We start from the raw sequence: 18,066 nt of genomic DNA, 5'->3' as shown, positions 1-18,066 counted from the left end.
AGCTTGGTTTAAAGGTCTTTCTAGTGGCACTAAGGTGCCAAATTGTAAGAGCTTGTGTGTGAGTTTTTTTTCCATCTATTTGTCAAAACCATGAGATGAATGCATGCTAAACACTAGTTAGTGTAGGGTTGTGGAGTAGGAAAGAAAAAAAATGGGTTTTTATCTTAGGTGCAAAAAGCATTATGAATAATAAACACTATAACTATATTTTCAGTCCGAACATGTAATTTTAACTTCTGTTTTCTACAGTCGTTTGAGATCTCTCTAAAAACATTGTGTTTGATTGCGCTCATCTGCACATTATGTCTCTACAGTAATTAACACATCTAACTATGGCAACAACGTTACGCTTTTCTCCCCCTGTGATTATCAAAGGGGACCTTTACCCCATCTCCAGTGTACTGCCTTTGCCATTTAGTCATCAACAGATTCAATGTTTAAAAATGACTTCCATAGGAAAATCTAATCTGCTTGGATAAGTTATAAATGTCAATTTCAAATCATTTAAAATAGTCATTCATTAATAATTCAGAGGTTAAAAGTGGAATATAAATTAAGAAGTTAAAAATGAGACACAACATTGAATTACATCTTCTATTACAGAAGCATTCTAGTTTCACAACTTCACATTTAGAAAGAGCTTTAAGTTTAAGCAGATGCTTCATCCATAGGCAGGCGAAAACGATATCTACCTATTACAACAAGAATATACCCTCACTTGCACGTTTTGGGGAATGTAACATATTTAGAAGCACTTTCCCTCCTTTAATTGGGTGGAAAAAGAGATGGAAAAAAAATCCCATGTCAAAATAACTACATAACACAGATTAAGCACTCCTAAAACATGTTATTTATGATATTTTGGGCCATAACATGGGTGGCCTAATGTCTAGCATGTCTAAACGGACGTGTTAAGTCTCGGGCAAAATGTCACACTACGTAGATATGTATGAGCCCACTCTTTTGGTGCAATTCTGCAGCACAGAAATATAAAATTAATGACAATAGTAACTAAATTAATTGTGTAAAGCATGTTTGCCTCAATTTCAGGAAGTTTAAAAGCCAGTAATGACATGGAATGGATGGAAATGGGAAAATTGACCCAGAAATTACAGATAAATAGGTAAACTCTGAATCGGAATTTGGGGAAATTTCTATATCGACAATCAGGCTCCAAGTCTTTTAAATGGTACCTGTAGTGGAAATGTATTGAACAAAAAATGTGTTTAATATATTACCAATGAACAAACAAACAAAAAAAAAAAAACACACATGAAAAGGACTTTTTAGATGTTTTACCAAGAGAAAAACCCAGAAGAAACATTCTTTTGCGTCGCTAAGCCAAACAACGACACTAAGTCAGAGTTATCCAGAGATCGGCCCCATAATATTGGTACGGGATACACACGTAAAATGTTTCCATTCGGACGAAGTTTGGTGGTAAATGAACTTGATTTTCTGAATCCCTACACTGAAATAGTCTCAAAGCGCTTTACATATCAGCTCATTCCCATATTCACACTCGCATTCACACTCCAATGGAATTGAGCTGCCATGCAAGGCGCTGGTCGACCACTGGGAGCAAGTTCCTGGAGGTTTCCACTGGATACGTCTCCGCTGCGCCACGAAACCAATCCGATTTTGCTCCGCTGTCCGGTAATCCCCACCGGTTACGTTTTGAGTGCGCCACGGTGCACTCCGGTTGGACGAATGTGACGTCGCGAGACAGAGGAGTTATCACGATATTTATATAATCGTGCGAGAACGCAGTTAAAGGTATGTGTTATAAACGCAACAATAAACAGATAAGGTCAGTGTTCCTAGCGAAGGAGTACAAGAAGGTTGGACTCTCTGGATTTGTCATTGGCACATTTGTAGCAACAGAAAAGAGATAAAATTGTACCATTAAAACATGAACTAAATCAAAGTTGCTGCAGTTTACAGTGCAGTTACAGAAAGAGAATAAATCATATAGTGAATGTGATTTTGATTTTATTTTGAAAAGTAACCAGATATTTTATTGCAGAGTACGTGCTTAACTTCCTGTGGAGCTTCATTTGCTCTGTGTTGATTGATGTGTCGTGCTACGATGTCCTACAGCAAAAACTTTGAGAAAAAATGATCAATGCATTTTTCATGTTGATAGTTTTAAGAAAAATATATTTGGTTCCATGTCCCACCTCTATATCTTTATGAAACTGGATTATTTACATGTACATTGTTTTTATAATTCAATTTAAGCTCTGGCATATTGTGAACACTGATTATGTGTTATGAATGATAAAAGTGTTTTGTTTTTTATTTGGTAATTGTGATAGTGTAACTGTTTGGTCAGTGCTGCATTCTTGGTCAGGTCTCAATTGCAAAAGAGCAATGTGACTAAAAATGTTCATTCTTGATCTCTGCGTGATAGAAATAGTAGCATTAGGGTAAGAGAAGCCAAGACATGAGCCTCAGTAATGTGTTGTAACGCAAGGGTAAAACATCCTTGTGGGCTTTGAAGTTCCATCTACTTCTGTCTCATTTTTCTCCTGGATATTTTTTCTCCACCTCTCCAGTTTGAAATGAACACGGACCAACATTGAGCAGAGCTGGGGGCTTGCAGGTAATGGAGTCATAATGGGCTTTTAACAGGCATACAGCTGATGCTCGTGTTTGCTCTTCAGTAAGAAGAAGCAGCACAAACAGGAAGGGCTGCGCAGAGACATCCCCGAATACTGGAGATGACGAGATGATTTATGACACCTGCTGATGACTGCCACATCGAAACTAGCTGTCATCATAAACCACTTAGCGTGTGCCAATAAGGTAGTAAATCCATTTCATTTGATTTATCCTTACTTTGGATCAAACCAAGAGTTCCAAATGACTACAGCCTCGCACTGGCCAGGTAAAGGTCTTAAAGGAAGCTGATAAGAATGGCTCATGTTAACAAACCACTTACATCAAGTATAATATAATACAACTAGAGAAGTGAAAATAATCCCTCTTGTTTCTTTGAAATGCTAAAATGACAGTGATATCAGCAATGCCTTTGATTCATACAGTGCCCTTTTTAATGTAAATACTTTAAACATGAAAAAGAACCAGCATTTATGAAGACCCGAGTTAAATGTGGATATAAAATAGAAAGTGTCTATTTGTACGGTTGACGTACCTACAACCCCTGGTGCTATTGGTATGTTTACTGAAGTACACATATGTAGCGTCTTAGGGTTAGGTGAAGGAATGTGTTTTCTCGATGAGACCCCCCCGGGGGGATTCAGGGACCCTAGTTGAGTAGGGAATCAAAGGCAGGCACGGGCCAACGCTTGTTATTCGTGTCCCTCTCTTCCTTGTGTTACTCATCAGAAAGGTTTTGTGAGTTTGTGTCAGTATAATGCGGTGTCAGTACAATGCTGTAAATATGGGACAAGGAACAGAGTGGGGGGGATGGTTGCACCCCCTCCCTGTTATCAGGACACTCCTACTTTCCTCTGCCAGATTCGGCAATATATGCAGAAGTTCAACTTAATATTTCTCTTTCTTCTAAAACAACAGATCATGTGACAAAACATGTGCTCCATCATTAAAATTTCTAACTCTTATTCAGCGCAACATGCACAATGGAGGAGAATAAGCCAAATGACTAAACCTAAAAGCCAAACTCATTATTTCACTTGGTGTTGGTTCTCCTCAGTATGGCATCAAATGATGGCGTTAAAGCCACTGCTGTCAGGGGGACAAGTTTTACACAAGCCCAGAATATTTATTTTCTCAACTGTTTTCTAACAGTTGATTTTAAAGGTTGGACCAATCAATGACTGAAGTAACAAGCAGCTGGAGATTCAAATGTAAAGAAAGGAAAACACTGGCTTTGTCCTCATTGGTTGTAAGTTAGCGCCATCACTTCTGTCAACAGCGGATACAACTAATGCACTCAGTGCTCATGAAGGCAAAGTGTGGAGCAGAGGAAACACTAATTACGACTGTGGAAACAGAAGAACGATCGCAGACACATGAGAATTAGCAGTGTTAATTCTGAGAACAAGAGAATAGTGGCTCAACTACTGTAACTAAGAGGCGTGACGCAGAACTCTAATGAGGACACAGCAATACTCAATACTGTAAACCAACAAACACAAAGCATTAAAGAGGGCAAATCGATTCTGTGTTTTCAATCAACATTGACATTTCTTTGAATTCCGTCCGCCTTTGCAGTTTTAATGATTTATTCATTTGTATTATCATCACTCAATGATAGGCGGGTTAATTTGAAGACCCGATAGTCTGATTAAGTTGTTGCTTACCAACTGAATCCATCATAACATTTTATATTCATACTGTATAAATACATTACTAGCCCACGCATTAGACACACAAGCGTCTAAACTGCAGCACCACGCAGTGCAGGGGTGCACATACAGTAACTAACATTTTTGCTCTGGTACTCTGGGCCTACTTTTTTCTCCCATGTTCAGCCTGCCATTAGCTGTTCTTATTATTCACTCCTTCCTCAGGAAAACAACCAGATCATAATACAATAGCTGACATTAAAGCTGATATCTGGAGTTTCTGAGAAACGTCTCGATGTCCCGCCCTAAACACCCTCACTTCCTCCCCCTGCCTCTGCAATCTACCAGAAGCCACGCCTCTACTTTTCTGCACATGCATCGCAGAATGTAATAAGGTTGCATCGGGTCGCATTGATATAGGTCTAAGGGTCAGGTAGGAGCTAAAATCATATTTACCTGTTTGCTGTTGTGACACGCGGCCATGTTTCCGTGCACAGTTCCGCATTCACTTTGATTGACAGTCTCAAAAACAGGAAGTCGAAGCCTATTGGCTGGGCGCACTCTGTGATCGTTTCCATTTGTATAGGAGTCTATAGGATGAAGGAGGGACTTCTATACATTAATGTATATGAATGACCACCAGCACTAGACCACAGTAAAAGACTCGTTAGGTATTTCTTCGCATTTCAAAAGAATCATACATAAACATAGATTCCTCAGAAACTCCAGATATCAGCTTTAACAAACTTAAACACCTACCTAGACACAGTAATCAACTCAAGTGTCTCTTTCAATAATCTAATTTATCCTTCTGTCCCTATAAGCCCTACCATCCACCCACTGCTACCATCATCAACACTGCTTGCTCCACTAACATGGCACTTCTCAATGTTAGATTGATTTCATTCTGAATCACAACCTACCTCCTATTTCTCACTGAAACCTGGCAAAAACCTGGTGGTTTCTGAGCTCTGTCCCCAAAATTATAATTACCTCACCTCACCATGCATGACTGGTCAGGGCGGTTGCCTTGCTATAGTTTTTAAGGCCTGAACTGTAAGTCCCAATCATAAAAAAAAAAAAAGTGTAAAGTGTAAAGTCTGCTGCGTGCACACACTTCTGTTGTGGTTCAGATTCAATCTTGAACTGTTAATCTCCACAGAAACACCAGACTGTAGTAATGCTTTGTGGATCTATGGCTCATACTCGGCACTACAGTTTTAGGACTAATGTCTTAGTAATGGGAATTGCGAGTCCAACTTAAGAGCTGGCTCTTGTAGCTTATATTTATAATCACTACTACCTCTTGTGCAAAAATGTCATAAAGATGTCATCGCCACCTGATCTTATTTGTATTTGTATTTTTAATTTTGATTTGCATTGCAATAATAATTTATGGGACCACTTGTGCAATAACATGTCCATTCTTATATGCACTGTGTGCATAAAAGTGTTCATACAGTGTATACAGACTTACATCTTGAAGTTACTGGCTCTTTTCAACCATTTTTTGATGCATATTTTAAAATGTTTATATTTTTATCTAATTGAATTTTGCACTGAGTGATTTTCTTCTGCTGTGCTGCTGTAACACTGTATTTTTTTCCATTGCAAGATGAATAAAGGATGATCTTAGTAAATGATCGATGAAAATAGAATTAAAAAAAAAACTGACCATTTTTACCGTTTTACTTGTATAGTTAACATTAAACAGAGTGCTGCAGGTTGTTTTTGGACCTTCTGTGATGTGAAATATTGAGACCTATACCTGGTGTGCCCAACACATCGATCTCGATCGACCAGTCGATTGTAGAGGCATTGAGTGTCGATCATGCACGTGCACGGCGAGACTTCATCAATGTCTGAGAACAGCACAGATCACAAGTACCAGCAATAAAACCCATCAGTGCTAATATTTGACTCTTTAACTTGGGTCTTTAAGGAACTGAGCATCTGTGTTTGGTGCTGCTGTGAATTTGAACTGTGAGAGGATCTACAATAGTGCTAGAAACAAATGCTCACCATCACACCCTTACTGTAGGCAAGGGCAAGGCAAATGTATTTGTATAGCGCATTTCATACACAAGGCAACTCAATGTATTATTGAAACAACCCGTAAATTAGAGAGAATGTGGCGCTCCAATAAAACAGAGGAGTCACGAATACTTTGGCAAGAAAGCCATAGTAAATACATGACAGCCTTACGACATAGTCGATCTACATACTACTCCTCACTAATTGAAGAAAATAAAAATAATCCGAGGTACCTTTTCAGCACTGTAGCCAGGCTAACACAAAGTCAGAGCTCTATTGAGCCCATGATTCCTCTAGCCCTCAGCTGTGAGGACTTTATGACATTTTTTAACGATAAAATTCACAAGATTAGAGATAAAATTAGCCACTCCCTGCCTTCACCTGGGCCTGCTGTACCATTAAATGTAAATAGGCCTAACCTAAACTGTTTCACACATATAGGACTTCAGGAACTTAACTCTATTATTTCATCCTCCAAACCATCGACCTGCCTTTCAGATCCGATCCCAACTAAGCTGTTTAAAGAAGTTGTTCCCCTAGTCTGCCCATCTTTGTTGGAGACAATAAATATATCCCTATCAATAGGCTACGTGCCACAGTCCTTTAAAGTAGCTGTAATCAAACCCCTTCTCAAAAAACCTACTCTTGATTCCAGCACTTTAGCAAACTACAGGCCTATATCTAATCTTCCTTTTATTTCAAAGATTCTTGAGAAAGTTGTGGCAGCTCAGCTCTGTGAATTTCTTCAAAACAACAGCCTGTTCGAGGACTTCCAGTCAGGCTTTAGAGCTCAACACAGCACAGAGACTGCTTTAGTTAAAGTAACTAATGATCTACTCTGGGCTTCAGATGAAGGACGACTCTCAGTGCTGGTTTTATTAGATCTTAGTGCAGCTTTTGACACTATAGATCACTATATTCTACTAGAGAGATTAGAGAAATTACTTGGAATCACAGGGACTGCCCTAAACTGGTTTAAGTCCTACCTATCTGATAGGTACCAGTTTGTACACGTGAATAATAAGTCTTCCGTGTACACTAAAGTAAGCTACGGGGTTCCTCAGGGCTCTGTGCTAGGTCCAATCCTCTTCTGTATCTATATGATCCCCCTTGGTAATGTTATGAGAAAATACTCTGTTAACTTTCACTGCTATGCTGATGATACCCAACTGTATGTATCAATGAAGTCAGGTGAGACAAATCAGCTATCTAAACTTGAGGCCTGTCTAAAGGACATTAGGGCCTGGATGGACCAAAATTTTCTTCTTCTCAACTCAGACAAGACTGAGGTCATTGTACTGGGCCCGCGACACCTTAGAGAAACCTATGCTAGCCTAACTGCCCTAGATGGCATTACTCTGGCACAAAGCACAACTGTTAGAAACCTTGGGGTTCTATTTGATCAGGATTTATCCTTCAACTCTCACATAAAACAAACTTCAAGAACTGCCTTCTTTCATCTCCGTAACATTGCTAAAATCAGATCTATCCTGTCTCAGGGCGACGCCGAAAAACTAGTCCATGCTTTTGTTACCTCTAGACTGGATTATTGTAATTCTCTTTTAGCAGGCTGCCCGAGCAAGTCGCTTAAGACACTTCAGCTGGTTCAAAATGCTGCAGCACGTGTACTGACTAAAACTAGGAGAAGAGATCACATTACTCCTGTATTAGCCTCTCTGCATTGGCTTCCCATAAAATATAGAATAGAATTCAAGATTCTTCTTCTCACTTATAAAGCCCTAAATGGACAGGCACCAGTCTATCTCAAGGAGCTTGTAGTGCCATACAATCCCCCCAGAACACTACGCTCTCAAAATGCTGGACTACTCGTTGTTCCATTCATCTCTAAAAGTAGTATAGGAGGAAGAGCTTTCAGTTATCAGGCCCCACTTCTCTGGAACCATCTACCAACCACAGTTCGGGGGGCAGACACCCTCTCTACCTTTAAGGTTAGGCTCAAAACATTCCTCTTTGATAAAGCTTTTAGTTAGGAACCAGCTCATAGCTCATAATTAAGATGCAATAGGCATAGACTGCCGGGGGGGGGGGGTCTGGCATGCTCGGTTGGAGAGAGGTTGGAGAGGGCGTTAAGAGAGAGGTCATTTAGGTTAGAGAGGGACCGGAGAGGGTCCCATTCCTCTTTCAAACACTCCCTCTATGTCTGCTTACTCCCTTGTGTGTTTGCTCCTGTACTCCTTCTGGCTTTTGTCTTGCAGGTCCGTGGGATCCTCAGTGTGGAGTTACAGAGTCTCAGCGGCTCTGTCTCCACCCTTTTCTCTGCACACACCCAACACAGCATAACGTGGATGGCTGTTCATCATAGGAATGGGATCCACACAAGGTTCCTGCTGCTTAACAGAAGGTTTTCCTTGCCGCCATGATGAATTCATGTTGGGTGTGGGATACATCTGTATGTGTATATACGTATATATGCATATGTGTGTATCCATAAAATGAAGAGTCCGTCCTTAAGACTGCTCTACTGTAAAGTGCCTTGAGATACCATTGGTTATGATTTGGCGCTATACAAATAAAGATTGATTGATTGATTGATTGAATGTGCTTTACTGTACAAAAAGTGCAACAGAAAATATTCAACAGCTTAAAAATCTGTAAAAACATTAAAGTCGGCAAAAAACAACAATAAAAAAAAAAATAATAAAAAAATCATTTAAAATCATCAACAAACACATTACAGCAACAACATGACCAAAAATCTCTCTCAATCATACGCAACATTGGATGTTGACTTCAGCTCTGCTGGCAGTTTGTTCCACTTTTTTGCAGCATAACAACTAAAATCAGCATCACCATGTTTACTGTGAACTCTGGGCTCCACTATCTGACCTGTGTCCATAGATCTGAGAGACCTGCTTAGTTTTCTAAAAAAGTAACTAAAACCCAAAACCTTTTTTTTCCCTGCAGATAAATGTATTTGGGTATGTAGTGTTGTTGAATGATTCTTGTCCAACTGTTGACATTTTTGTCAAAATATCTCAATAAGGAAAGTCAGATGTAAAAATGTAAGAGTGACTGCCCTCTATGGGTTGAAACCAGGCAATTACAATAGAATGTTGGTATTGCTGAGATTGTTGATGACGTTTTGGTCTCCTGTATCTTATTTCACAAACCGCCCCTCCTATAAAAGCTACTAACTGTCGACTGACAGGGGACACTCTTAGAGGGTGACTATGTTTCTTAACTGCTCCAGGAGCCCTGCCCATAATGAAGGCATTTTTTGCATTCCCAGCCAAACCTCAGGGTTTAGTTAGACTTTAAGTGTCAGTATTTCAAAACTATTGTGTATTTATTTTTTATCATGTTGGGTATCTTTGTTTTACATACTTTGGATGATAAATAAATGTCTTTGTAAGCATCACGTCACATCATTTATTGTATTTTAAAAGGTTTTGCTTGTTAAAATTCAAGTGGACTCAGTATTGTTATGGATAAAATAAATCAAAAGTTGAGAAGGGATTGATGAGCCACTACCAGGTTCATATTTGAATGGGCCCCTAGCTCAGAAAGTTTAAGGGCCACTGATTTGGTACTTACATGCATGTTGTTGGCAATGCTGAGAGCCTCAGCAAGAACACATGCTGCACTGCTATACACAATGTGGCAAGGGCCTTGTATCATAATACAAAAAAAAAAGTCCAACTTATGATGTAGGCTTACTGAGCGCCATGAAAAGAGCATTAGCTCAATAGACTGCACCCAAAATGAGGCGGCTGCGTGAATAGAAACAGTATGTGCTTTAATAAAGTGAAACTGATCAGAGTACAGTATTGTTCCTCAATAGTGACGTAAGTTTGTAACTGGTCAGACACTGCAAACTCCGCTCCCCTCATGTGAGCATGAACGCATCTAGGTTGGAAACACCTAGCTTAAGTTAGCGTGTTGATAACCAGCTTTGTAGTACAGCTACTCTAAGATTGTGAATTAGGTTAAGCCCACTAACGGACATATAGCTCAGATATGTTTATTCGGCTTCATAGTACAGTCTCTAAAAGTCTACATCTCCTTTAGTTGAAAATAACAACTGCCTGTTCACAAAAGTTTCAAACATTTAAAAACCCTCTGTTTGACTCTAAATAATGTTTCCCTGGTGATGGTTTGGATATAGGGTGAAATAAATGATTTAACATAGTTTATTTCTTCTGCAGTGACTGCACTTTCAAATATTGTATAACTTTAATATGTCAAGGCTCAAAGGAAAGAAGGGAAGAACATGCTGTCATTTACCACAGAAAGCCTCAGATACACCGCTGGAGTGAATTGAGCAGCTTTAGTTGTAATTCAAGTGTGATTAAGCCTTTGGCTGATCAGTTCTCCAAGCAGTCATCTTACATTACAGCGTATCAAAGCAGAAAAACAACCCTGATGGGCCTTTGATAAAACTCTAACTCCAGCTGCTCCTCATAAAAGAAAAAAAAAAGATCATATTTGCCTAACAGCTTGACTGGCATTTTCTCCTCTTCTGAGAATCCCATTATCCTACATTTTAAGTGGGCAAAAACTCAAACAGCATGGTGGCAACTAATAGAGAAGATTGTTCTTGTGCATCAGACTCTGCCCTCATCTGCTGGGCCACAGTATTACAAAGCCAAGGAAATTACTGTCTAATGATTATTTCCAGAAGTTTTACTCACTTAAATAGAAGAAAAGTTATCAAGGAACTCAGTTTGGAAGTGTTTGTCTTCCCATTACTTTGTTTGTTGAAAACGTTTAAGTTCAATAAAAGAACTTGTAGGGTTTTTTAAGTCATTATTTTGAAAAGAACTGGAGTCTGTTTTCCTGAGTGATGTTAAATAAAATGGAAAAAAAAAAAAAAAACAGAACCCAAATCTGGGACATTAAACATTTAACAAAAGGGTACTGTATATAGAAGCTTAGCATTGAGTGAAACTAATCTTTCTTTATTTTCCTTTTCAAAAAAAAAGTCCTGTTTCAGGGTTTCCCCATAAAAAACTTGCTAAGCCTGGTGGTAGAGAAGCCCACCGGTTATTAGTTATTTTCATAATAAATATTTCATTTTAGTCAGTGTATTGTATTTACATTATTTATTGGTTACTTTTGCTTGCTGCAACTAATGACTATTTTAATAGTCGACTAGTCATGTATTATTGAAACAATTCGCAGACTAATCGAATGACAAATCGTACAATTATTTGCTCCACACTGACAAATAAAAACAATAAAAAAAATCATTAAAACAATTCCCAACTTAAGGTGTAAACAGGTTCCTTACAAACAAATTAAATTGAATACATAAACACTAGAATGTGCTTCAGTAATAGCATTTACACATTAAACAAACTGACTCAATAGCTCATGGGCTGATATTTTATGGAACATGTTTGTGCATATGGGTCACACCATTAGTGTTATTGTATGCAATTAATTCATTTCCTCATTTATAATATAACTTTTTTCTAAAAAAAAATAAAATAAAAAGCACATTAAAAGCAAAAATAACTCAAATAGTATTTTTGTTGCTGCTGAATCTTGTTTATTTTATATCTGATAATGAGTTACATAAAGGTTGATAAATATTTCTCTGATTTCCTATAATTAAACTAGATCAGGCTTGATAATTTAATCATTAACATACTGACAGCATTACAAATGGGATATTCTGGTGTAATAATCACAATATTTTCATTACCATCTGTCTAATGGGGCCACGTGAATGTGAACACGTAAAATAAAAATATTGCGATGGGACAGATGAATAGTGACAATAGTTTTTTTCCAAAATGTATTTCATAAGACGTGTGACGTTAGCTTTTATCCTTCCATAAAAGTGGTAAATGTGACCATAAGTACATCTGTGGTCCTTTGTGCATTAATGACAGTAAGCTGTGTAGTTTTTACTACTCTTTCCCTTTCATGAAGTGGTTAGCGTTAGCTATAGGCCCAGTCACAGTGTGTGGTGAATCGCTGCTTGTCACAGCTTCAGGTTGACTGTGTTGGGCAGAGCTCAGCTGCGTGTGTAAGTGGCGTCGACAGCGCAGAGCTCCCGGTGAGAGCGCTGAGTTCCCGGTAAGAGTGCTGAGCTCCCAATAAGAGCCCTAAACTCCCAATAAGAGCGCTGAGCTCCCAATAGGGGCACTGAGCTCCCAATAAGAACGCTGAGCTCCCAATAAGAACGCTGAGCTCCCAATAAGAACGCTGAGCTCCCAATAAGAGCGCTGAGCTCCCAATAAGATCGCTGAGCTCCCAATAAGATCACTGAGCTCCCAATAAGAGCGCTGAGCTCCCAATAAGAGCGCTGAGGTCCCAATGAGAGCGTTGAGCTCCCAATGAGAGCGCTGAGCTCACTGTAAGAGCGCTGAGCTCCCTGTAAGAGCGCTGAGCTCCCAATAGGGGCACTGAGCTCCCAATAAGAACGCTGAGCTCCCAATAAGAACGCTGAGCTCCCAATAAGAACGCTGAGCTCCCAATAAGAGCGCTGAGCTCCCAATAAGATCGCTGAGCTCCCAATAAGATCACTGAGCTCCCAATAAGAGCGCTGAGCTCCCAATAAGAGCGCTGAGGTCCCAATGAGAGCGTTGAGCTCCCAATGAGAGCGCTGAGCTCACTGTAAGAGCGCTGAGCTCCCTGTAAGAGCGCTGAGCTCCCTGTAAGAGCGCTGAGCTCTCAATGAGAGCACTGAGCTGCCTGTAAAAGCGCTGAGCTCCCTGTAAAAGCACTGAGCTCCCAATAAGAGCGCTGAGCTCCCAATAAGAGCGCTGAGCTCCCAATAAGAGCGCTGAGCTCCCAATAAGAGCGCTGAGCTCCCAATAAGATCGCTGAGCTCCCAATAAGAGCGCTGAGCTCCCTGTAAGAGCGCTGAGCTCCCAAATAAGAGCGCTGAGCTCCCAAATAAGAGCGCTGAGCTCCCGGTAACAGAGACATATTCTTACCAGTGGGAATGTTTTTGATGAAATAACTCCCGCTAATCAAGTCCATAATGTGTATACAGCTCTGAGCAAAGATATATAGAAGGTGGGATAAGTCTCTCCTCATGAAAAAACAATGCTCAGCTCCATCCACAGCTTGAAAAAGATGATTGAACCATAAAAAACAGGTTAAAATAAACAGGTGATGCTTAGCCTGGTGGAGGAAGGACTGGGGGAAACCAGGCCTGTTTTATATGGGCTTGTAAAAAGTTGGATACTTCCTGTTCTGGACATTGTAATGCTACAAGGTTTATTCAGAGCTCAGAAGCTGTGGAATCTTCCTGCTCTAAACTGGAGTAGACTCTTCTCATCCTTCATTATTAGTACTGGGAATGACAGGAACTTTCACACACATATTTAGGTAGTCAGTAAAACAGTGTCAGATCTGTTTCTTTTTACACTGCATTAAAAGGTTGTAGAATATATTAACTATCACTGAGACAGCACTTTACATACACTCCTGCTCATACCTGTCAAGTTTTGGATTTGAAAATAAGGGAAATTTTCAGGCGCCTGCTACAAGCAGTCCCACCCATCTCAACCAAGCTCTAGTATCCCTTATATTTTAAGACAGATGTACAAGAAATCTAAAATAGACACTTGTCAAGCACTTACTAAATACAATTAGGTGATTAGAATCTGGTAGGCCTACCTTTATTAAAATTGAAATGCTGTGAACGTTCCTACTAGGGCTGGGTGATGGACCAAAATTCACATCTCAGTATATTTTCTCAAAATGGTGATATACAATATAAATCTTGATAATATTATTTCAAATTAAGTCTGACCAGAAAGACAATTCTGGGTTAAATTTGCTGATGCAAAATGCTACACAGGCACATTTATTACCAAACAGCCAGTGACGTGCCGTCAGGGTAGGCAAGGTAGGCAGTGCCTACCCAAGGGTGAATTGGTATTTTGATTATTTGTTTTAATTATAATATAATTATAAAATATTTATTTTTCCATTTCCAATAGCCTACAGTAGCTATAAGTTTGAAAGTGTCCGCATTTTGTGCGTTTCATAGCCCAAATTACTAAACAACGCTATTTCCTGGAACAGCTGCACAGTCTCACTCCGCTGTAAGGCAGAGGGAGGCCACGCCCCCTCCCAAAGGCACGTTGCTCCTCTGCCTCTGTTCCCATTGCATGTTTTTACGTGTTTGAGCATGCGCAGTCAGGTCCCCAAGATGACAACCATTGACAACCGTGCCATGCTAAATGCTATACGTAAGTTCACAGTACATTAGTGAATTGATGCCATGTGACCGCTGCTGCTACGTTCTCTAGCAAGTGGGCAGGATAACACTACAGGCAGGATGACAGCGCCAGAGATGATCGAAAAACTTTTTTTTGAGGAAAAAACGACAGCTTTTAAAAGATGGGAGACCAACACCTGAGCTACCAGACCTTCAGCAAAGGAAAGGTCAGAACATGTTTCATATTTTCACAGTGAATGGAACAAAAGGAAGTACTGGCTTTGTGGATGCTCTTCACTGAGGCTGTTCAAAGTTGTTGTTGCCATTTTCTCCGTGTTTCTGTGTTTTCAACAGAGTATGGAGGCTATATTAAATAATTGTTTATGTTTCTTTAATGGTGTTTACAATGTTGATTTTGTTAGATGGCTAAATGCTTGTGTGGATCTTGTTGGGTTTTTTCTTTCTTATTATGAATTTTATATTTTGATAAGCACATTGAGATGACTGTGTTGTAAATTGTTTAATACAAATAAAATTGATTTGAATTGAATTAACACTTGCCAGCAGAAACATGAAATTGTCATTGGTGGTCTTGATTTGCAACGTGCCTACCCAACCCTAGTGGTCACGGCACGTCACAGCTGCACAATATGTGGTGCTTTCGTCTTTTTCTCCTGTAAGAGACAGCACGTGTGAGTGAGTTCTGTAGTGTGGCTTGTTATGGGGAAGGTCTGGGTTAGAACACACTCATTAATCCATCGAACTGAGCTTTACATTCTGTTCTGAAAAAAATAATAATAATAATTTAATCGATTTATTGAATTTCTAGATAAAAACTATTTTTATTAAGCAAATTAGAGTAAAAATTTTTATTTAACTTTTTCCCCACCAGTTTCTTTCTGACTTTTTTGCGTTCCGTCCTTGTGGGTTATCGTAGTGCGATGTGAGCCAGCCCTCTCTTTGTTTACACTTGTTTACCCTTTGAGTAGGCTATATATGTGCCACAGGCATGTTTCATTTTTCATTTGCACTATGCTGAGATGTTAAGGGAAGAGTTTATTATTTTTTTAATTGTAATGTTATATGTTATAAAATATGTAGTTATCTGATTTCTTAATCAGAAAATTTAAGCTACTGTGAAGTTGCTGTTGCAGTTACTTTTGCTTAAACCTGAGTTAAAGCGTGAAATTGTTGAATGACAGAGCCTCATTTATTTTTTATTTTGGGATTGTTCTATGCATTTTAACTCTTGAGGGCAATCACAGCAATAAAGTTGCACTTTTGACAATATATCTGATGTCTGCAGTCATTTTTAAGTGCATTGAAAAAATAAATAAATCAAATTAAAACTAATATTTTTCTTTAAAAAAAATCAGAGAAAATCGCCCATCACTAGTGTGTGCGTTTCCCCATCTGTCAACACCGCTGTCTGTGCGCATCTGTTTTTGGTCTGTGTGCATCTGCCTGTTTGTCGCAGCGTGTCTCCATGTGTGCATGTGTCAGGTGGGCGGTGCAGTCTGCGCGCACTGGTGATCAGTAATTAGGAGTCATTATTGGTCCACAGACAGGCGGAGGTGCTGGATCCTTTTCAGTGTTGCAGCCAGTTCTTGATTGGACGTTTAAGCCCTCATCAGTTAGTTACTTTTGGTTCAACCTGTGCTGTGTGCAGGAGTGTGTGATCTGCGTCTAAAGGTTTGAGAAAGTCACAGGAGTGACGTCAGAGAGACTGCTACTGGCTTTGCCTGTGCGTGACACTGATACTGTGAAACGGTTATTTACTTACTCGCCGCTCATGTGACCGTTTACTGCATGACCTGTGCACATGCCTCTGCATGCATCTGTGGAACCAAACAGTAGTTTATAGTCCACTGTGCTTGTCTTCTTCTCATTCTTCTTTATTTCCGGTAGCGGGCCGCCTCTCCAAGCCGTCGAGAGTCATTTGAATTCACGTCCGCAGGGAACTGTACTGCTTTTCGTACCCGTAACAGCAGTACAAAATGTATATGTGGAAGTAGAAATGTGTGAACTCATTCTCTTTGGTTTAGAGTGCTTCATCACCCATTAGCACGAAAAAAAACTTAAAATTAATGTTTATTTATTATTTCTCAAATCCTGCCCTATGCTCCTTTAAGACATTTTAATGACAATTAAGGCCTTATTTTTAAATTCATGAATTTAATGCCTTTTAAGACTTTTAAGGATCCGCGGGAACCCTGTGTTTAATTTCTTAACACAAACCCAAAGTAAAACGCATACTTATCCCCTATAACTGAAATATCTGAATATCTTGATGCTAACACAACTTGTTAGTGCACAGATCCCAAAGTAAAAATTTTTAGAGTTCAGTGTAAGTTTTTCCCTCTGTGTGTGTATGTGGGTGCACGTTTACTGGAAATGTATTACTACTACACAAAACAGGTAATACATTGATCAAACTCTTACCAAAGACCTCATCCTGTGGTTCGGGTTCTGTTGTTGTTTCTGCCATAGGCTCAGGTGATGATGCCTTGAAAGAGAAGACACAGATTGAGGAGGTGAGTGCTGAGGTGCCATGGCAACAGAGGAAAGACAAGAGAAGAACTGTGACGGACAAAGCGAAGAGAGAGACAACAAATGAAGACAAAAACAAATTGCTTATTTAAGCTATCCTTTTAATTTTTTTTGTGTACAAATTAACAAGTGCCTGTGAATTTTCTAAGAAGAAAGAAGTTAGTTGGTTAAATCCCAGTTATGGTCAAAGAAAAATAACTATGATGGCATTATGATATCATATACCAATAAAGAAAGAAAAATGCCTTAATATGTGAACAGGTTTTAACAAAGTCTGTCTTTGGCATAAAGTGCAATATTTTTATTCTCCTAAAGATGCCACTTCAAATGCCTTAACTTTTTTCCAGCAATTTTGTGTGGTCTTGCCTTAATTTATATAAAATAAGGTTTGTCCACACATCTGTTTTTTTTTCTGGTCCAGGGTTGAATATTTTTGCCTCACAGCCACAAACGAATATTGTCTCATCTAATGTTTTTCCGTGAGATTGGTGCTAGAGACCAAGAGCCATCTTACTTCTTCAAAACACAATCAGCTTACTTGCTATTGGATCACTTATCAACTTATACTGCCTTCCACGGAACAACAGTAGTTTTGATTGGCTACCTTCCCAACTGTTCCCTAACTTCCAAAAAAACAAACAGAGTCCTGATTGGATTTTGTCTCTAGTGAACATTATGGTTTTGTTTATATTTTTTAATGAAAGTAACAATGCATTTAAATATAGTTTTAATTAAATTCAGTCATTGTCTCTTTTTTTGTCACGTAAAAAATGTCAATGGAATTAGCACAACTGTGATGTATTTGGTGTTAAATGTATGTTATCGAAAAGAACCAGATCAAACATCAAGGCAAAGTAAAGACATCTTAGTTTTTTTCCATCTGTGCACATGGTGATAGGTGGGATAGAACAAGCATTAAGTTTTTTTTAAATTTGGACAAGTTAGAAACAAACTAATCTGGTGTGAAAATATGGAGATTTGAGAACCAAACTGGGTCATTGAACGGTTCAGCAGCAACAGAGTCATGGATTAACAGGGCTCACTACTGATAGAAACAGGAAAAGC

The 18,066-nt window shown here is 39.1% G+C and overlaps 1 protein-coding gene across 2 annotated transcripts in view; it reads right to left on the bottom strand.

The window, feature by feature from the left end:
• The window catches only part of mbpb (myelin basic protein b), an 86,016-nt gene that overhangs the window by 30,090 nt on the left and 37,860 nt on the right, over window positions 1–18,066 (bottom strand). For both annotated transcript variants that reach the window (XM_028470241.1, XM_028470240.1), the window contains exon 3: window positions 16,894–16,957. In XM_028470241.1, the coding sequence (XP_028326042.1) occupies window positions 16,894–16,957 (64 nt within the window). The remainder of the gene's footprint in view (window positions 1–16,893; window positions 16,958–18,066) is intronic.

Source organism: Gouania willdenowi, chromosome 16 (genome assembly GCF_900634775.1).
Source record: "Gouania willdenowi chromosome 16, fGouWil2.1, whole genome shotgun sequence".
Lineage (NCBI taxonomy): Eukaryota > Metazoa > Chordata > Actinopteri > Blenniiformes > Gobiesocidae > Gouania > Gouania willdenowi.
This window is presented reverse-complemented; position numbering and strand designations above follow the sequence as displayed.